The sequence below is a fragment of the Artemia sp. Qi Xiang Cuo genome, chromosome 11 (genome assembly GCF_049724085.1).
Source record: "Artemia sp. Qi Xiang Cuo chromosome 11, ASM4972408v1, whole genome shotgun sequence".
Taxonomy (NCBI): domain Eukaryota; kingdom Metazoa; phylum Arthropoda; class Branchiopoda; order Anostraca; family Artemiidae; genus Artemia; species Artemia sp. Qi Xiang Cuo.
This window is the reverse complement of record NC_142804.1, coordinates 43,626,865-43,647,345: the sequence shown is the minus strand read 5'-3', so window position 1 is coordinate 43,647,345 and position 20,481 is coordinate 43,626,865. Positions and strand designations below refer to the sequence as shown.

At 34.6% G+C, this 20,481-nt stretch overlaps 1 protein-coding gene across 1 annotated transcript in view; it reads right to left on the bottom strand.

The window, feature by feature from the left end:
• The window catches only part of Tbcd (tubulin folding cofactor D), a 90,210-nt gene that overhangs the window by 23,531 nt on the left and 46,198 nt on the right, over positions 1–20,481 (bottom strand). Inside the window, exons 4-7 of the mRNA XM_089096810.1 lie at positions 17,825–18,017; positions 13,943–14,150; positions 11,522–11,670; positions 10,001–10,230 (exon numbers count right to left, since the gene is read on the bottom strand). Of these exons, the coding sequence (XP_088952936.1) occupies positions 10,001–10,230; positions 11,522–11,670; positions 13,943–14,150; positions 17,825–18,017 (780 nt within the window). The remainder of the gene's footprint in view (positions 1–10,000; positions 10,231–11,521; positions 11,671–13,942; positions 14,151–17,824; positions 18,018–20,481) is intronic.

Here is a 20,481-nt window from a genome sequence, read left to right as displayed (position 1 = left end):
AATACACTTCCTAGTAAATTCATAATTGATATAAAGTCACATAACAAACATGATTGAAAAATTCGTAGATTTGAAAGTAATTGCCCTAGTTTTTCGATTGTAACTAGGGTTTTCAAAAAATCCATGTTTAATAAGAGAATTGGAAACAAAGATCAGAAGAATCATTACCTTCTGAAAGAAAACTGACCAAAACAGAAACTCATATTCCAGGACGAAAGACCTACAGGAAAATTTTGTGTTTCGGGAAGATCAATGACGGAATCGTTTGTGTCTTTCGATTTTATCAGAAATCACTCATCGAGTGATTATTTATATATATTAAGTATATTATTTATACTACATATATTCACACCCAATGCAAGAAATAAAAGATGATGTAAATCAACCTGCTGATTCACTGTGACGACAACTTCGGTTAGAAGACAATCCGAATCAAAATATAAAAGCCTGCCGCGTAGCCGTGCTGGGGATCAAAGGCGAAGCCAACGCAATCCTGGTATTATTATCATACATACGATAGTAACAACAAAGTTCAAAATAACTTTTAGGTATGGAGTTCAGTAAAAAAATCAACGTCTATTTCTTCACCATCAACGCCATGGTGATAAAAAAATCAACGCCTATTTCTTATCAACGCCATTTATTTTCAGTAGTTGCTAAAAATACAAAGACGCCAGATAATGAGGGTTTTCAGATCAATTCCCCCCCCCCCGAAAGTGGTAATTGAAACTGAAGAAACCCTAGACCTAAAGTAATATTATAGACACACATGTGGATCGTAGTTGTGAAAACAAGTTTATAACAAGAACAGTCTTTACTAATACCTACCTACTCTCATTTGAACACTAGATTCATTTTGATTTGACCAGTTCTAAGTTTTGTGCTATAAATGCTAGCACGAAATTTGTTTTGTAAGGCTTATTTGAGAACATTTTCCAAACTAGTTTCTTTAAAGTTTTACACGTCTCTTTTAAAAAACAAGAACAATTAAAGGCAAAATACATGAAAACGGAAGATAAGTGAAACCAGAATCATAAAAGAACTGGAATGATAAAATTTCCAGTTACTTATAAATAAGTTTCGTTTCCTAACTAAAAAACCACAAACAACCATTATTCACAGCAGAATCTGAAATTTCACAGGTGAAAAAAAAGATTTGACGCATTAGTGTAAGAAAGTGGAATCTATCTATGCAATAAATTATATGTATTGACTCTGAAACCTATGATGGTTTTTAGATGCACGACAAAATACGAAAAATTTGTTTTTTGTAAGGCTTACAACTTAATAAAAACTGCTTTTAGAAATCTTTGAATTTCTTCATGAAATGTGATGCTTTACCTTAAAAGACACGGCTAGAAATGGATCACTATAAGCAGGGGCGGATCCAGAATCTTTCTTAACGGGGGGGGGGGGGGGGAGGGCGAATAATAGGTTGCTCCGATAAACTTACGAAAAAAGAAATGCCAGCAATTTAAAGAGAACCTCGACTACTATATGTCGTAGGTAGGTAGTGGAAATGGTCGTAGTTGGAAATTCAAAAGGCTAGTGTCCTTTTTAATAGTCTAAAGTGATTGGAAGGCAAGTAACACCCCTTCCACGCCCACCATTTCTTTAAACACATCCAATCAAAATTTTGAGATACCTATTTTGTCCAACGTAGTTAATTTCCAGATAGAAATTATGTTTTTGAGGAGGAAACTTCCCCTCAGCCCTCAGGGCAAGGGTTGTAAGTTATGCTCCGGGTGCATATATGGTTTTTATAGAACACTTTGTCGTAGAAATTTCAAAAGGGGCTCATTCGATTGGAAATTGAAAGGGCTAGTGCCCTTTTTAATAGTCAAAAGTGATTGGAGGGCAACTAACTCCCCTCTCACACCCACCATTTCCCATAACACATCCAATCAAAATTTTGAGACAGCCATTGTGTTCAACGTAGTTGAAAGTTCTGGAAATTATATCTTTGAGCAGGACAATCCCCCAAAGTCTTCAGGGCAAGAGTAATAAGTTATGCCCTGGGGGCATATAAGGTTTTTCTTGAAAGCTTTGTCGTACAAACTTGAAAAAGGCTCATTCGATTGGAAATTCAAAGGACTAGTGCCCTTTTTAATGATCAAAAGTGATTGGAGGGCAACTAACCCCCCTCTCACGCCCACCTTTTCCCCAAACACATCCAATCAAAGTCTTTCGATAGCCATTTTGTTCAACGTAGTTGAAAGTTTTGGAAATTAGGTCATAAAGGATGACAACCCCCCACCCCCCCCCCCCACACACACATAGCCCTCAGGGCAAAGATTGTAAGTTATGCCCTGGGGGCATGAAGGTTTTTATAGAAAGCGTTGTCATAGAAACTTAAAAAGGGCTCATTCGATTGCTAACCCCACTAACCCCACTCTCACGCCACCATTTCCCCAAACACATGCAATCAAAATTTTGAGATAGAAATTTTTTTCAACGTAGTTGAAATTTCTGAAAATTAGGTCTTTGAGGATGACAACCCCCAAACCCCTCAGGGCAAGGGTTGTAAGTTATGCTCTGGGGGTATATAAGGTTCTAATAGAAAGTTTTTTCGTAGAAACTTCAAAAAGGGCACATTCAATTGGAGATTCAAAGGGCTAATGGACTTTTTAATAGTCAAAAGTGATTAGAGGGCAACTAACCCCCCTCTCACCCCCACCTTTTTCCCAAACACGTCTAATCAAAATTTTTAGATAGACATTTTGTTCAGCGTAGTTGAAAGGTCCGGAAATTAAGTCTTCGAGGATGAAACTCCCCCTACAGCCCTCGGGAAAAGGATTGTAAGTTATGCACTGGGGGCATATAAGGTTTTTTTTTATAGAAAGCGTTGTCGTAAAACTTCAAAAAGGGCTCACTCAATTGAAAATTGAAAGGGCTAGTCCCCCTTTTAATATTTGAAAGTAATTGGTGGGTAACTAACCCCCCTCTCACGCCCACCATTTCCCGAAATATATCCAATCAAAATTTTGAGATATACATTTTGTTCAACGTAGTTACAAGTTCTGGAAATTAGGTCTTTGAGGAAGATAACCCCCTAAGAGCCCTCAGGGCAAGGGTTGTAAGTTATGCCCTGGGGGCATATAAAGTTTTTACAGAAAGTATTGTCGTAGAAACTTCAAAAAAGCTCATTCGATTGAAAATTGAAAGGGCTAGTGCACTTTTTAATAGTTGAAAGTGACTGGAGAGCAACTAACCCCCTCTCACGCTAACCATTTCCCCAGACACATCCAATCAGAATTTTGAAATAGCCATTTTGTTTAACGTAGATGAAAGTTCTGGAAATTGGGTTTCCAGGGCAATTGCTCCAATTGCCCTGGGGGCATATAAGGTTTTATAGAAAGCGTTGCCGTAGAAACTTCAAGAGGGGCTCTTTGATTGGAAATTGAGAGGGCTATAGCCCTTTTTAATAGTCGAAAGTAATCGGAGAGAATCCCTCCCCCCTATGCCCATCATTTCCGCGAACATTTCCGATCAACATTTTGATATGGCTATTTTGTTCAACGTAGTTGAAAGTTCTGGAAATTATGTCTTTGAGGATGATAATCCTCCCCCCATAGCTCTCAGGACAAGGGTCGTAAAGCTATGCCCTTGGGGCATACAGCTTTTTTATAGAAAGTTTTGTCGTAAAAGCTTCAAATGGCGCTCATTCGATTAGAAACTGGGAGGACTAGTGCCTTTTTCATTAGTCAAAAGTGATCAGAGGGCAAATGAACCCCTCAACGCCTATCATCTCCGCAAACACTTCCAATCAAAATTTTGATATTGCCATTTTATTAAGGCTACCAGAAAGGTCTGGAAATTATGTCTTTGAGGATAAAAATCCCCCCAGCCCTCAGGGCAAGGGTTGTAAGTTATGCCCTTGGGACATAGAGGGTTTTTATAGAAAGCGTGGTCATAAAAACTTCGAAGGGGGCTCATTGGATTGGTAGTGCTCTTTTGCTCTAGTGCTCTTTTTAAGAGTCAAAGTGATCAGAGGGTAGCTACCCTCTTTCCTCTACACACACGTCGTATAGTCCCGAAATGCGTCTAATAGAAATTTTGAGATAGCCATTCCATTCAAAATAGTCTAAATATCAAATAACAATGCTTTTGGAGTTGAAACAAACCCCAAAGATTAGGGACAAGGGTTGTACGTTATGCCCACAAGGTATTTAAGGTTTTTATGGAAGGGATGGTTGTTTAGGTTCAGAAGAGGCTCAATCTTTCTCCCTGAAAAAGACTATGTCAATATAAAATGAACAGAAATTAATCAAAAAATTTCTTGCACAAAATAAGTTTTTCAAAGAAAAAGTAAAGAACTACATTAAACCAAAAATAAACAAAAATAAAATCAAATAATCTACCAAGTATACAACTACCGCAAATCAGCATCAATAAATAAATGAAACCCAAAACAAACAGAAATTACAATAAGTCAAACTCAAAACGAGCGGAAATTAATCTAACTCGGGTTCTAAACCCTATGCTTTCTGAAAGCCAGAATATAATTTGTACTTTACTTAAAAATATTCTTTTAAATGTTTTCACTTTTATAACTTTAAGAAACAAAAATTAATTAATATTTTAAGGAGTAAATATCAGCATATGTATATTAAGCTGATAATGCACATTTTTTTAGTAAATTCATTTGAATTTTTTATATAGGTAGTAAATAGGCATTAAAGTGGCCACCATTTGCTAACCGACATCCAAACCATGAATTAATAATATGTTTGTGCTTCTCACACATTTACTTTCTATTATAAAAATCCTTAAAAAACAACAATGTTGTAAAGTCCACCCCGCTACGCAAAAAAAAAAAAAAAAAATTATGACAGCCAAAAAAAGTAATGATATCAATTTCTTCGCCTCTGTGCCATAGTAAGACTCGAAAGCAAATTTTTGAAAGTAAAAAAAAGTTTAAATGTTAAGTTTTTTCAGAACTGTTGTGACAGTACAATCCTGAAATACCATTTCGACAGCCTAAAAAATTTAGGATTTTACGTTTCCCCTCCTTCTTAATACGAAATGAATATTTTTACCACCAAGTTGGCTTTTGTGGTAATACGGACAGATTCCCCTGATAAACCTAAATTTAATTAAATCCTTTTAGACGGAATGCATCGTCAGTAAAATCTAATAGAGACCCCACAAAGTAACTTAAAAATTGTTTCATAATTGTTTGGAAAAAGAAACGGTTAACAACTAAGAACTTATTTATAACTCAGTTATCAAAACCAATTACAAAAAATAAAGATAGTGTAATGCATCGTCCCAACCCCAACTAGAGTAAGCGGTCCCAACCCCAAATCCACCACTACGTTAGGGGGAAGGGGCCTGCACCCCCACCTGGATCCGCCACTGACTCTAAGCATTGTCCACTGCTAGCTACAGCTTTTCAGAATATTTATGGTAATTTTTGGACTCAAGTAATTTTTACACGATCTATGTTTCGACCCATAAATTGATCCAGTGACATTGAGAGCTGCTGATTAGAATTTTGAAATGACATATGCATACATTGAGGCGGATTACAGGTCTAGATAATAAACAGTTTTATATGTATGAATAGTTTAAAAGTACTTACAATTATGCATATGCATTATTTTTGTCTTACTGACAAAAAAGGTGTCACAACTAAACCACAAATAGAAATTTGAGACCAAATTTTGAAACAAATACCTTTTTTTACATTTCTAGTGAAACATACCTTTTCTTGATATTTTCCTTAAAAAAAAGAAAAAAGAGGGTACTCAACCTCAAGTGTCTCCAGACAGTACCATAACTGGCGCAGCGCTTGTTAAAGAGGTGAAAATATCAGGGATGCTGGTAAAAGTTTTTTTTAGCACAAATATGTCATGTCACCATAGCGATAGTCAGGCTGCAATCCCCGTCTTCAAAGATACAAGCACAACTAAACAAATACCAGAATTCTCATTGCCCCCACCCCCTAAATTTTACAAAAACATATTTCCCCCCCTAGATTTTAAAAAAATATATCCCCCCCCACCTAAATTTTCACAAATTGGCACTACTGTAACTTATTGTCACTTAAATCTGCCAAAAAAAGGCCTCACTTTTGGACTCTTGATTAAATTAAAAAAAAAACAAGTTTTTTTAACTGAAAGTAAGGAGCGACATTAAAACTTAAAACGAACAGAAATTATTCCGTATATGAAAAGGGCTGTCCCCTCCTCAACGCCTCGCTCTTGACGCTAAATTTTTTCATTGTTAAAAAAAAAAGAGTTATGAGAAAGTCAAACTTTATCGTAAATAGCGAGGTGTTGAGGAGGGGACCGCCCCTTTCATGTACGGAATAATTTCTGTGCGTTATAATTTTTAATGTTTTAAGTTTTTTTTATTTAATTTTTGAACGTTTTTGAATAAATGCAGGTTTTGATCTTGGCTCACCGTACATGAATAATTTAAACAAAATTTGCATGTTAGTTTATTTTTATTTGGTTAAATGGCTTCCCAAAAACTTGTTCAATTTTATTTACAAACGATTTCATTACTGGTAAATGTTTGTAACTTGCGAGCTAACATAAATAACAAACTTCTGTGTTTGTCGATTTTTAATACAAATTTTAGAGGGTTCGCCCCCTATTTCACATTTTACTCTTTGCGCGAAATTTCGAATTGTTTACAGTTCTGAGAAACTGCCCGCTTAATCGCGAATAATGCTAAGTAGAATAAATGGCTCTAATGAAAGTACTAAAAAATCTCTGGCTTAAAGAGCGACGTATTGACTAGGGGGTGAACCCAATCATATATGTAATATTTTCTGTTCGTTTAAAGTTTTGATGGTGCGGCTGTTGCAGTTGAAAAACTTGTTTTTTTATATTTAATTTCTGATCTTTTTTTAAATAATGCTGGGAAGTCCGGCGTCCCCTTCATAGCAATGTCCCTTCCCCCCTGAAACTTTCCTTCATGGACAGATCCTACCAAATAACCCCCGACCCACCCACCCCCACTACCAGGAAAAATCTCCCGTGAAAACGTCTGTATACTTCCCAATAACCAATATTATACGTTAACATTGGGTAAAGTTCATAGCTTTCAGCCCACCCCCCGGAAACTTCGGGGGATTAAGTCATCCTAAAAGACATACTTATAATATTTTCGAACATGCTGAACAAAATGGCTATCTCAAAATTTTGATCGGATGACTTTGGAACAAAAATGAGCGTGGGAAGGGGCCTAGTTGCCCTACATTTTTTTCACTTTATTACATTTTTTTTCTCACTTAAAAAGGGGACTAGAACTTTTAATTTCCATTCCAATGAGCCCTCCCACGATATTCTAGGACCACTGGGTCGATACGATCACCCCTGGAAAAAAAAAACAAAAAAAACAAAACAAAAAAAAACAAATAAACACGCACAATTCCACATTTTTGTAGATAGGAGCTTGAAACCTCTACAGTAGGGTTCTCTGACACGCGGAATATGATGGTGTGATTTTCATTAAGGTTCTATAACTTTTAGGGGGTCTTTCCCCTTTTTTTCAAAAATCAGCCAAATTTTCTCAGGCTAGTAACTTTGATGGGTAGGATTAAACTTGATGAAACTTATAAGTTTGAAATCAGCATTAAAATATGATTCTTTTGATGTATCTATTTGTATCAAAATACCGTTTTCTAGAGTTTCGGTTACCATTGAGCCGGGTCGCTCCTTACTTACAGTTCGTTACCACGAACTGTTTGATTTAACGAATGGAACTTACCACAACTAAAAGCAAAAGTGTGCTACTTTTGCAATCGAGATGAACAGAAAAAGATTCCTTTTTCACAAGATGATCAGCTGGTATTTTTTTTATAATGTTGAAGACGTAATGAGTGTTTTGGGTACAGAGTATATAGCAAAAGAGTGGCACTTGTTTATCAATGGTTCGACATTAAGTTTATAGGCTATTCTTCTGCATAACGGCAATTAACTTCCCTCTATATCATTAAGTAGACCCTTAATCATGAAAGAGCCTTATGAAACTTTTAAATTTATCATGGAAAAGTTCAATATAACAGACATTGTAAAATTCGCAGATTTGAAGGTAATATCCCTAATTTTAGGATTGAAACAAGGGTATATAAAAAACCGTTGTTTTATAGGTGAGTTGGACAGCAGAGATGAGAAGAATCATTACGTTCTGAAAAAAACTGGCCAAAACAGAATCTCATATTCTGGAACAAAATACCTACAGGAAAACTTAGTGTTTCAGGAAAATCAATGTTGAAATCGTTCGTTTCTTTCAATTTTTTTGAAAATCACTCATCAAGTGACTTCTCCCTATACCATTATTATAAATACGATAATAACTAGATAGTTCAAAATAACTTTTAGGCATGGAGTTCAGTAAATTTTCAATTTATAATTCTTGACCATTATTATTTCTAATTAACGCCAATTATTTTCAGGTAGTTACTAGAAATACAAAGACGCTAGATAATGACGTAGATAATTTCGGAGACCACACTGCCTTTACATGCCGATAAATAAAAATTCAAATAAGGATAAAATCCTTTTAATAGACAGTGTTTCACAAACAGTGATAGAAATTCACAAAAAAATACCAGATATTTCGGTCACATATGCAGTGACCGTCATCACTGATTTACTACTGAAGACGGTCACTGCATATGTGACCGAAATATCTAGTATTTTGTGTGAATTTCTATCACTGTTTGTGAAACACTGTCTATTAAAAGGATTTTATCCGTATTTGAACTTTTATTTATTGGCTAGATAATGAGGGTGTCTAGATCAATTCTCCCCCCGCCCCGAAAGCAGCAATTGAAAAACTGAAGAAACTCTAGACCTAAGGTGATATTATAGACACACACGTCGATCATAATGGTGAGAACAAGTTTGCAACAAGAAAAGTGTTTACTAATACCTAGCTACTCTCATTTTAACACTATATTCATTTTTATTTGACCGGTTCTCATTTTTGTGCTACAAATGCTACCACAAAATTTGTTTTGTAAGGCTTATTTGAGAACATTTTCCAGACTAGTTGTCTGTAGAGTTTTACCCGCCTTTTTAAAAATTAAGAAAAATTACAGGCGAAATCAATAGAAAGCAGAAAAGGAAGAAGATCGTCATCAGACATTCACATTGGGATGCTATACTAGGATTGTTCAAAAAAAAAAAAAAAAACTACATTAAGAAAGACCAAAAAATTACTGACTGAACCATGCATTACAATGTTAACAGCATTCATGGATAGAGGCAATACAAGCAGAATAATAAACACAAACTAAACAATAAAATCTTGAAACGGGGAAGAAAAACTGTCAAAATTTGGTTCAATGATTATGATGATCGGTTCGTTTTAGATTAAATCCAAGAGTTACCCATAAACAAAAAATTATAGCTTTAATTTGGCAGTAAAAAAACCGGTCCGGTTCAATGATTATGATGATGGGTTCGTTTTAGATTAAATCCAAGAGTTACCCAGAAACAAAAAATTGTATGGAGGAAGATGTGTTAAAAGGGCATGCTTAACAACGCAATTGATTAGTAGAAGTTTCTTAAGTAAAAATTTCTGAAACATTTTCCAGACATGAAAGAATAAACAAAAACATTAAACAAAATAAAAACGAGCATACTTCAGTAGACTTCATTCGGCCACAAAAAGTTTATTTTTTCAGTATTTACGACAATAAGTGAAGGACTGATGTATATTTCAATGCTTCCAAAATCAATTGGCAACTCCAATAAGTTGTTCTTGCAATTTGTAGCTTTTATATATAGGATCTAGCAATCAAAAAGCTAAAAATGAAAAATTTTATAGTGTTTTAGACAAGTCTAGATGGTTCTGAAAGGGTCTAGGTAATATCAAGAATTTGGTTCAGTGAGTGGATATGGCTGAAATTAATGAAGGCAATTATATAGGTATCTTGTCTTTTCCGTGCAATAGCAGTAGGCTTGTCCTAAAATCGCATGTTTAACAAGGAAAAAACCTTCAGTAAATTCAAAAGTAAATAAACTAAGTAAATGCATACCTCTCTATCAAATACTGCAGTAATGAGTAAACCACGAGCCAAATCATCTAAAAAAGGTGCTAAAACTGCTGGGTCATAGGCTCTAGCAAAAGACCAGCAGACATAACAAGCAGCATCTCTAATATTCCTTCCAACAGAGTAGCTTCCACGAAGTTCATCATAAGTCAAAGCTTTCAAGAGTAGCGGTATCACCTCTAATAGCCTCTCTGGTAATAAAAGACCTCGCCTTCCTATAATTGGAAAGTATACATTAAGACACAACGGTTCAATAGAGAAGATTTGTATTTATAATTTTTTCAATAATTAGGGTCTATATATTCTTGTATGTATGGGTTTATTGTAGCTGGGGCTAACTTGTTTTTCAACCTATAATTAGCTTTCACATACATAGAATTAATTGAAAAAAAATCTTATAGTTTTCAAATAAGTGCATCTAAAACCAGTTTGCATAAAAACTAATAGTAACACTCCAGAGGGAGGGGAGATGACGCAGTTTAAAACATAGTTCCAAGATTCGGTTCGTAGTTCGAACATACAGAATGCATCCCCACAATGGAAGATGAACAAACCAAAATAATGCTTCATCTAACTTCTACAAATTGAAAGGTCAAGTGATCATAGGCAAAATGTTATTTTAAGGGATGTCGTTTTACAGAAAGTAAATGATTTTACGTCATGTTATTCTTTGCTTTATATTTTTTTACATGTTAGAAGAATTCTAGCCAAGCAATTTTATTTGTTGAACGGTCATATTTGACTTAAATACATTACTAGACCTGTATTTAATCTCTTTTTGACAAAATATCTGCACAAATAGCTGTCAAGAAGCTGCTTCCAGAAATTTCATTCAAAATGGGAATTAAATTCGCTTGCTTTTTTTTCTTCCGAAAATTGAGACAACAAATTGTATTCTAACATCTACACACGAAGGTTCAATGTTAGAGTCAACACAGTTCAAAAATTGAACGCTCAAAATATGAATTCTCAAAGCTGAATTCCGTTCTACAGCATAACAGTTAAACCCAAATAGATCTAAAGTTAAACTCTACGTTTGAGCCCTTTGTTATCAGTTACAAACTTTCACTAACATTCAATTGAGCTTACAATTAAGAACAATCAATTACCTTACGAACAATTTAGCATATTGCACTCACAGTGTTTCAAAGTCACTCTGTTCACTTTCATACTAAATCCTCCCGTAATACCTGAAATTTAATCAATGCTATTGTTAAATTATTGAAGGCCAGAAATAAATTTATTTAATGCCAGTCAAGCATTTTGCGAATTAATGGATGTGTGAATAAAAGGGGAACGGATGCCAAAAAATAGGCTCTTCATAAAACACATTCATCTTACCTTCAATTCACAGGCAGTTCCCTTTGAAAAGTACAAAACAGGTCCAGTTATTACAGCATTTAAATTCCCGAAAGGCAATTAAACCCCTCCCCAGAATACAATTAAACATATTTACACGAGCACATGTGTACCCATTAGCCAAATTCCGTTATGACACAAGCTTACCTAATTCTGCTAGTGCGAGGCACCCACCATGCCAAGCAGAATCTGCCTCTGTGACAGTGAAAAGATCCAGAATAGAACTTAATATGTCATCAACGAAATGTTTTTGTAATCGATTGGCTATACGACCAATCCCTTTTGCACTTGACCACCTAAAAACACAAAAATACGTAACACATTGTTATGAAATATTTTTTATAAGATCTTGGGCTTATTCATTTTCATTAGGCCACTGTTGAATTGAAACAAAAACCATCTTTAAAAAACATTATAAAAATTTAGCATAAGAAGCAAGAGCTTGATAAGGGGGCAGCCACCCTCGTTTACGGTATTATTGTTGAAGTTTTAATTTCACTCTTTACTTTCATCTGAAAAAAGAATGTTTTTTTTTCATTTTATCGTAAAATGGCTCATTAGTTAACATGGTACTGGCATGATGGTAAAACGGCTAAACTTGGCTAAACTCGGATTATGTTATTGTAAATCGAAGACTGGCAGACTTCATATAAGGTACATAGGAGTGTTGTTATTGATATTAAAAGTAAAGATCGCCATCTACTAGCATTTATAGTTAATCTAAATATTAAATTCAGGAAGGCCACTGCCAACCAGGAAGTTATACTGTTGGTAGACTCAGGGACGAGAATTTGGGAGGAACTTTCCTGTAACAGTTGAAAATAAAACTGGACAGTTTACATTTCGACAATGTAGCAAAAACGCTTTAAGCTCGGTAGAAAGGAAGAGAGGTTTGTAACAAGAAGTTTTTGAGTGATAGATCATCAAAGTGCCATCAATCGAGGGTCTTTTATAAATAGTCTTACATAAAAAAAAAAAAAAAACTCTTTATTCCCTTAAGCAAAATACAATACAGATGATATATGTGGTTCAAGACGATGTAGCACGGATGGATTCTGGAGACACAAAAAAAAAGGATACAGAAGTATCCACGGGAACAAAATAGGTACAAATATAGGAGCACGAGAACGAAGCAGCACAGAGGGGAATGAGCATAGGAACAAAAACATCAAGAAAAACACGGTCAAACACAGGAACAAAACAAGAAGAGATACAGGAACACAGGATTGAAGGAGCAAAGGAACACAAGTACTAAGCTTCCAGCTTGAAGAGAAACTGTATTTTTGGCGGTGTCTCAGGTCTTTTACAAATACACCTTTTATTCATAAATGGGCATACAAAATGAAAAAAAAAATCTTTCTTCCCTTGATCAAGAGATGATGTAGATTATACAGGATGATATAGCACACATGGATTTTGAAAATAAAAAAGGGACACAGAAATGTTAAAGGGGAAAAAGGGGAACAAATAGGAGCACAAGAACGAAGCAACACTGGAAGGAAGAACAACAGGAAAGAAAACATTAACGAACGCAGGATCAAAGACAAGAACAAAACAAACAAAAAAATACAGGAAAACGAGCAAAGGAAAAATATTAAATTCCAGCGAAACGAGGAACGAAAATAGAATGAAACATAAGATTAAAAGATTAAAGCAGCACCTTAAATGGAAAATGAAATAAAGCAAACAATAGAAATGGAATTTATTTCCATTAAAACAGAAATAAAGGACACAAGATGAAAAGTTTTAAGTTTTTTATACCTAATAACTATCACAGCATAATGTTTGGGGACGAAATTTATAGACAAATTAAATTTGCATCAAAATAAAAATAAAGACAGATCACTGCAATTCACAGAAAAAAAAAACAATTTTCCGTATTTTTCAATAATGATAATGATACAACTGAACTATCAGCTGCACTTTTCATGACAACACTGCTAACAATCGATTGTGAAAACCTTTTGAGGCTAAGAAAAGAGGATCGATCATAGGATGAAACACATGAACAAAACAGACGCAGGAATACATGAACAAACACACAAACAAAGCAACGCAGAAAGGAAGGAGCAAAGGAACAAACACAGGAACGGAAACAGGAAAAGATACAGGAACCAAAGAGCGAAGAAATACAGCAACAAAGACAGGTACAAACACAGGACCGAAAACTGGTGCAAACATAGACACTATTTGCACCAGTTCACGGGAACAAAAGAACACAGGCACAAACACAAGAAAGAACTCAGGATAAGTGAAAGAAAATCTAAAGATACAAGCTATATAATAACTAACAGCTTTCGAGTACATAATTTGGTAACATCCGAATATGCAACAACTCTTTTCTGCATTAGTTGGCAATAATTTTTTTATATCAATGACTCACAAGAAGTTGGCAATCTTAAAAGTTATAATAGTCGGTATGTACAGGTTCCTTTCAATTTTCCTAATCGAATTTTAAGGAATTGTTGAAACACACTAGAACTAATTAAAATTGTCTCAAGCAACAAATCTAATTGCATGTTTGATTTAAACGATTCAAATTCAAGATTAAAAAAAAAAAATAAGTACCTTACAACCGTATCGCAATCTCTTAACCCATTTAATAGAGAGTCTACAACTTCTTCAAGCAGTTCTGGAACAGTCGAATCTTCCTCAATGTCTTCATCTACAATTTCTTTTCCTTGGGATGTACCTTCACTTAACAAATTTATAGCTAGAGACCTACTTCCTCTTTGGTAACGCCACTTGGCCACACGAGACTTCAATGCACACAAACCTTTAAGACAAACTTAATATTTAAAACAATAAATACTGGAATTAGGGAGGATTATTACCCTCCAATCAACTTTTTTTGCAGGGCCAAGCAATAAGTACCAAACAAACAAACAACAAGTACCCCCAAACCCTCAAATAAATACACACTAGCTACAAATTCACTTTCTTGACTCCCTTTGAAGACTTCATACTCAAACTGTACATAGTGTTAAAGATACATAATTATAAACAATAAACAAACATACCAGAAATGTATAGACTAGCGCTTCATTATATTCATCTCCCCAATAAACAAATATACCAATAAACAAATAAACAAATATACCGATAAACAAATATACCGGAAATGTACAACAAATGCGGTAAACAAATGTATAACCAATGCGGTACCGATAAATAAATGTGTAAGCAGTGATAACCAATAAACAAATATACCGGAAATGCATAGACTAGCGCTTCATTATATCCATCTACAGCTTTATCAAGAGAAATGTAAAAAATTGAAATGTACAGCCAAAATTGAGAATGCAGATATTAGGTTATGTTTTATTTGCATATGAAAATGTGCATCTGGATCAAATAAGATAAGTAACTGAAATAATGGGGCTTCCGGCCAGTGTGCTAGGATTCCACGACGTATCTACAGAGCCCCAAAAGTTGCTAAGCACTGGCCTATATTTATAACGACACATTGCTCTGCTCGAGGGTTCTGAAAAATTAGAGACAATATTGCCATCAAGTTTCGAGTTTAAACAAAACGTATCACTTATTACTTTAAATGGGAACCAGAAAAATTTGTTCGTTTCTTTTTTTTTTTTTTTTTTACTCGGCGCCAATCAGCCCTCAGAGCACTTCCAGCAACTTCTTAGTTAAAACTGGCGGCAACTTTACTCATGATATTGAGCCACTATGTACAATAAAACACAGGTTAAATTATATAAAATATTAAACTGCAGGGTAAATTATAAAAATACAAAGGCCTGATCCCTGATAACACATTTTAAATGCAATCATTAAATACATAAGATAAAAATAAAGAATACCATAGGTAACAAATGAGTGAACTTTAACGTTTGTAAGGAATCATTTCCCATGTCTCTACAGCACCGACTGTTATTGACAATATTAGAGTACAAATAGCTTGGTAAGTGAAGTTGATTGCATAAAGAGAATTAAGTATAGTAGTTATCTAGCCTTCATTCACTTCACAGCAGAAACAAATATTTCCCTTCAACTGTTGTTAATAGGTTAAATATATAAAAAAAAGTATTTCTTAATTTATTGGAGCTTCTAAAATTTGAAAGACCCACCTTACAGACATGGTGGGCCGAAAGTGGGGTTACAGTTACAATTTACACTTATTCTGTGTTAAAAATTTAGACGTTTAATTAAATAATTGATCCCTCAAGGTGTACACTTTCAGTCTAGTACCAACCCTCAAGTTTACCCAGAACACTCTCGCACGCAGTTAGATACAAACTCCAATCTTTATAATCTTAATATAAAGCATCAGAAATATAATATTTCAGTTCATTCACTGTGTGGCAGAATTCTCTCATGGACCTTGTTCAAGACTACATCCCAGAGAAAGGAATGCATGGATGTCAGGTCAGATGAGCGTGATCTGCTCCACCTTCCAAACTAATGCCATAAAAAGGCAAGACACATTCTTACTATCCACCGACAATATGGAGGACAGTTAATCTTGCTGAAAATATAGTTCCTCAAAGTTAGTTTTGGTTCCGAGTTGCGGTACTACCATGTCACAAAGCATTTCCAAATAATTGTCTCCAGTAATAGTTCCGTCAAAATACTGGTCATACAGCATCTTCAAAGGACAATGCACCCATGTCGTAGTACCAGGCTGGTTCATTTGGGCTCAACGCTGAAATGTGAATTCTTATCACTCCAGTAGACACAGTTATGCACGTTCACGTGTCCCAAGAACTTGAAACAAGCTTCATCAGACCAGATTATATTATCTAGAAGGTCTGGTTTCTCATTAATGAAGTGAATGCACGCCGGTTCACAACAATGCACCCGGAGACATGGGTCGTTCTCCAAAAGACCGTGCATCAGTTGTTAACGGTAAGGTTCTGATTTCAACTTATCCATTTGGCATCACAATGATGATTTTGATGTTGGCAGTTGTTACAAAGCACAAGAGAATATATATATATATATATATATATATATATATATATATATATATATATATATATATATATATATATATATATATATATATATATATATATATATATATATATATATATATATATATATATATATATATATATATATATATATATATATATATATATATATAATGAGTATAATGATAGTGCAAACAGATAATGGTGTGACCGTAACCACACTTTTGGTCTACTCTGTATTATTGCTAGCATTGTTATTTAGCAGAAACGATAGTAAAAAAGAACTTTACATAGTTACACTAGTAACTGTCTTTTTTCTTTCTTGCTGGTTCTCTCTTCCTTTCCAAAGAAGTGCAACAACGCAAACTAAATTAATATATGTCTTAACGGTTCTTGATAGAGTGCAACAAATGTTTTCTTATCATTTTATATAACCAGGATTATGGTTTTATAGGTCATTACCATTGGGCGTGCTCAAAACTAAAGAAAAGAAGAGCTCTTCCATTTATGAAAGTTAAAATGAGATCTTCATTCGTTTAATTTAATATTTCTTTTGATACTTTGACTATAAAATAATTTCACCTCTAATAAGAGTTTAGTCTTTAATTTTATTATTTTTTCATTCTCTTTTTTACGTCTTGTAATTCGTACATTTTTCCATTTTTTAGCTTTGAAGTTCAGTGGTCATTTTTAAATTCTATTATAGGGCATTAGCCTCATCAGAAATATATTCTCAAGCTTTCAGAACGTTCCAACTTGTTTTACTTAGGTAGCTTTTCCTTTACTCTGTATAATGGAAAGACAGCCCCGCCTCCCATCGTTTACTGAGAAAAGACCCAACACAAATAAACAGTATAAACATTTTATCCTTGTACAAGTTGCACATGAACGAAAATACAATACAAAAGAGTGGCACTCTCAATAAAAAATTTTCATTGAGGAGAATTAGAAGATATTTACCAAAGCTACTGATTTGGTACTCGCCACCAGCCATTCCATGAATGTGAATGACCAAAGAAAAATAATAAATCAAAATTGATTTTGGTCTCACATTGGCTAGCACTTCGAGAGGCCAAAACACACATGATGCACTAAACACTCACATCTCATAAATAATCTGTCCCATTGACATACCACGATGAACAGTAAAATAATAATTACAGATAAGAAGCAACTAATAAAAATAAATACATAATGATAATATTAATAATAATAATAATAAATTTTAAAGTAGATTTAACAGAAAACAAAAAATTATGAATTCTTAGCTCCAGAGGCAGAGTATTTCATAATGAGGTTTAATTTCTTTTTAATAAAAACTAGAAGAGGTTCCATCTAGCCCAGCCACAATGAACCTTAATATTACTCATAACACAGGAACTTAACTCTATGGTGATGATAATTCAATGGTGTACATAATTTCAAATATTGTAAAATTCGCTTAACTTTTCCGCCATGTTTTTTCTCAAAATTTATTGCTATTTTTACGAATGTTCAGAAATTAATAAAAAATTATTACCAATTCTTTGTACTAGCTTAAGATAAAGCTTCCTCAACATTATTTCTGTCGATGCCATTAGATTATACTTTGACAAGGACCTAAATAATGGTTCACTTAGAATTATTAAGTCTTCTCTTCGTCCACGCTTGAAAACTGAAGATAATGCACGAAGAACACCAAGTCGTGGACGTATTTCATCAACTAAAAGAACCTGTAAAGAAAATGAAGGATAATATAAATAACAGAAGAGTGATCTGTAATGCCTGCAAGGAAGCATTCGTCGCAGTCCAGAGTAGGCGGCCAATTCGAGGATCCAAACAATTTTTTTTTTACCAAATTCTTTTTTTGTTCTTGTTTTACTTAAGGAGTTCATATTCTCCGAACTTCCAAGTTATCACGATACGTCTTCCAGCCTTAATTTTAAAAGGATCAACATCATTTTCGGGAAGAAGTACCAGTATATTTTTACAAGAATTGTTTTAATGTTAGGCTCCAATTTTTATTAAATAAAAAAAAACAAGCTTTTTCAACTGAAAGTAAGGAGCAACATTAAAATTGAAAACGAACAGAAATTATTCCGTATGTGAAAGGCGCGGTCCCCTCCTCAACGCCTCGCTCTTTACGCTAAAGTTTTTATTGTTTTAAAAAATAAAGTTGTGAGACAGAGTCAAACTTTAGCGTAAAGAGCGAGGCGTTGAGGAAGGGACCGCCTCTTTCATATACGGAATAATTTCTGTTCGTTTTAAGTTTTAATATCGCTCCTTACTTTCAGTTAAAAAAACCTGTTTTTTTTTATTTAATTTCTGAACGTTTTTGAATTAGTGCAGCTTTGATTTTGGCTTACCATACATGAATACTTAAAATGAAATTTGCATATTAATTTTACTTTTTTCTTTGGCTAAATGGCTTTCTCGAAATTTTGTTCTGACGTAACTTACGAATTAACTTACGTAACGAACTTCTATATTCGTACGTTTTTATTACGTATATTATAGAGTTCGCCCCCTTAGTCAATACCTCTCTCTTTACGCTAAAGTTCGAATCCGAAAACCCTGAATCACAAAGGCCGGTTAATTAGAATAGATACATCTTTTGAAAGTACTAAAAAAAAAACTTTAGCGTAAACAGCGAGGTATTGACTAGGGGGCGAACCCCATCATATACGTAATAATATCTTTTCATTTTACCTTTTGATATTGGTCCTTACTTTCAGTTGAAAAAACTTGTTTTTTTAAATTTAATTTCTGATCGTTTTTTAAATAATGCTGGGAAATCCAGCACCCCTCCATAGAAATGTCCCTTCCCCCAAGAAAACATCTTCCATGGTAAGATCCTCCCCGACAGCCCCCTCCCCCAAAAGAAAAAATCCCTCCTGAAATCGTCTGTATATTTCCCATTAACCAATACTATATGTAAACAATGGCCAAAGTTCATAACTTGCAGCCCTTCCTCCGGGAACTGTGTGGCATTAAGTTATCCTCAAATACATATCTATTAGATTTTCGACTATGTTGAACAAAATGGCTATCTCAAAATTATGATTGGTGACTTCGGGAGAAAAATGAGCGTGGGAGGGGGCCAAGTTGCCCTCCAATTTGTTTGGTCCCTTAAAAAGGGCACTAGAACTTTTAATTTCCGTTCAAATGAGCCCTCTCACGATATTCTATGGCTACTGGATCGATACAATTACCCCTGGGAAAAAAAAAACAAACATGCATTCGTGATCTTTCTACTGGCAAAAAATACAAAATTCCACATTTTTGCAGAAAGGAGCTTCAAAACTTCTATAGTAGGGTTCTCTGATACGCTGAATCTGATGGTGTGATTTTCATTAAGTTCTATGACTTTTAGGGTTTTTTTCTCCCTTTTTTTTAAATAAGGCAAATTTTCTCAGGCGCGTAACTTTTGATGGGTTAGATCAAACTTGTCAAACTTTTATATTTGAAATCAGCATAAAAATCCGATTCTTTTGATGTATCTATTGTTATCAAAACTCCATTTTTTAGAGTTCCGGTTGAGCCGGGTTGCTCCTTACTTACAGTTCGTTACCACGAACTGTTTGATAGCCCAAGTATAAATTAAGCTATCCTAAGCACCTCTTACGAGCAATGAAACAAACAAATATAGTCAAGGGAGAGCTGTTACTTATAATTTAAAGGCTAATACACGTTGAGAGGACAAGATGCCTTACAAAATGGATGAAACATACTTTTGTACCAGTATCACCACCTAGCTTTCTAAAGGGCATTAAATGACAGTATTGAAAAAAATCATTTCAGTTGAGTCAAGCCAATTTCAGGCCAACTTGTGGATTAGTTTGGATGACTACGCCTATATCCTTGCTATCATCGTAAGTACAAATTTCTGTTTTTGTTTTTTACAGTTGGCAACAGATAATGATAATAAAACTTTTTTTGTTAAAAAAAAAATGTCACTTTTGTAATATTTATGGACAAGACTTATCTCTGATCTTGGTGGGACTAATGTTGAAAGTTGTGCCGTCAGTGTTGGGGGTGAGGAAAAGTAGGGCTAACTGGAAGGCTTTACCCACTTCCAGTAATCGTGTATGCAGATGGCAAGAGCCACGCGTGAAGGAAGTGTGCTATATGTGGCAACGAAGTTTACCGAGTGTGACTCGGTGGAAACTTTCAAAAGCGTGGCGCTCTGAGATGCAC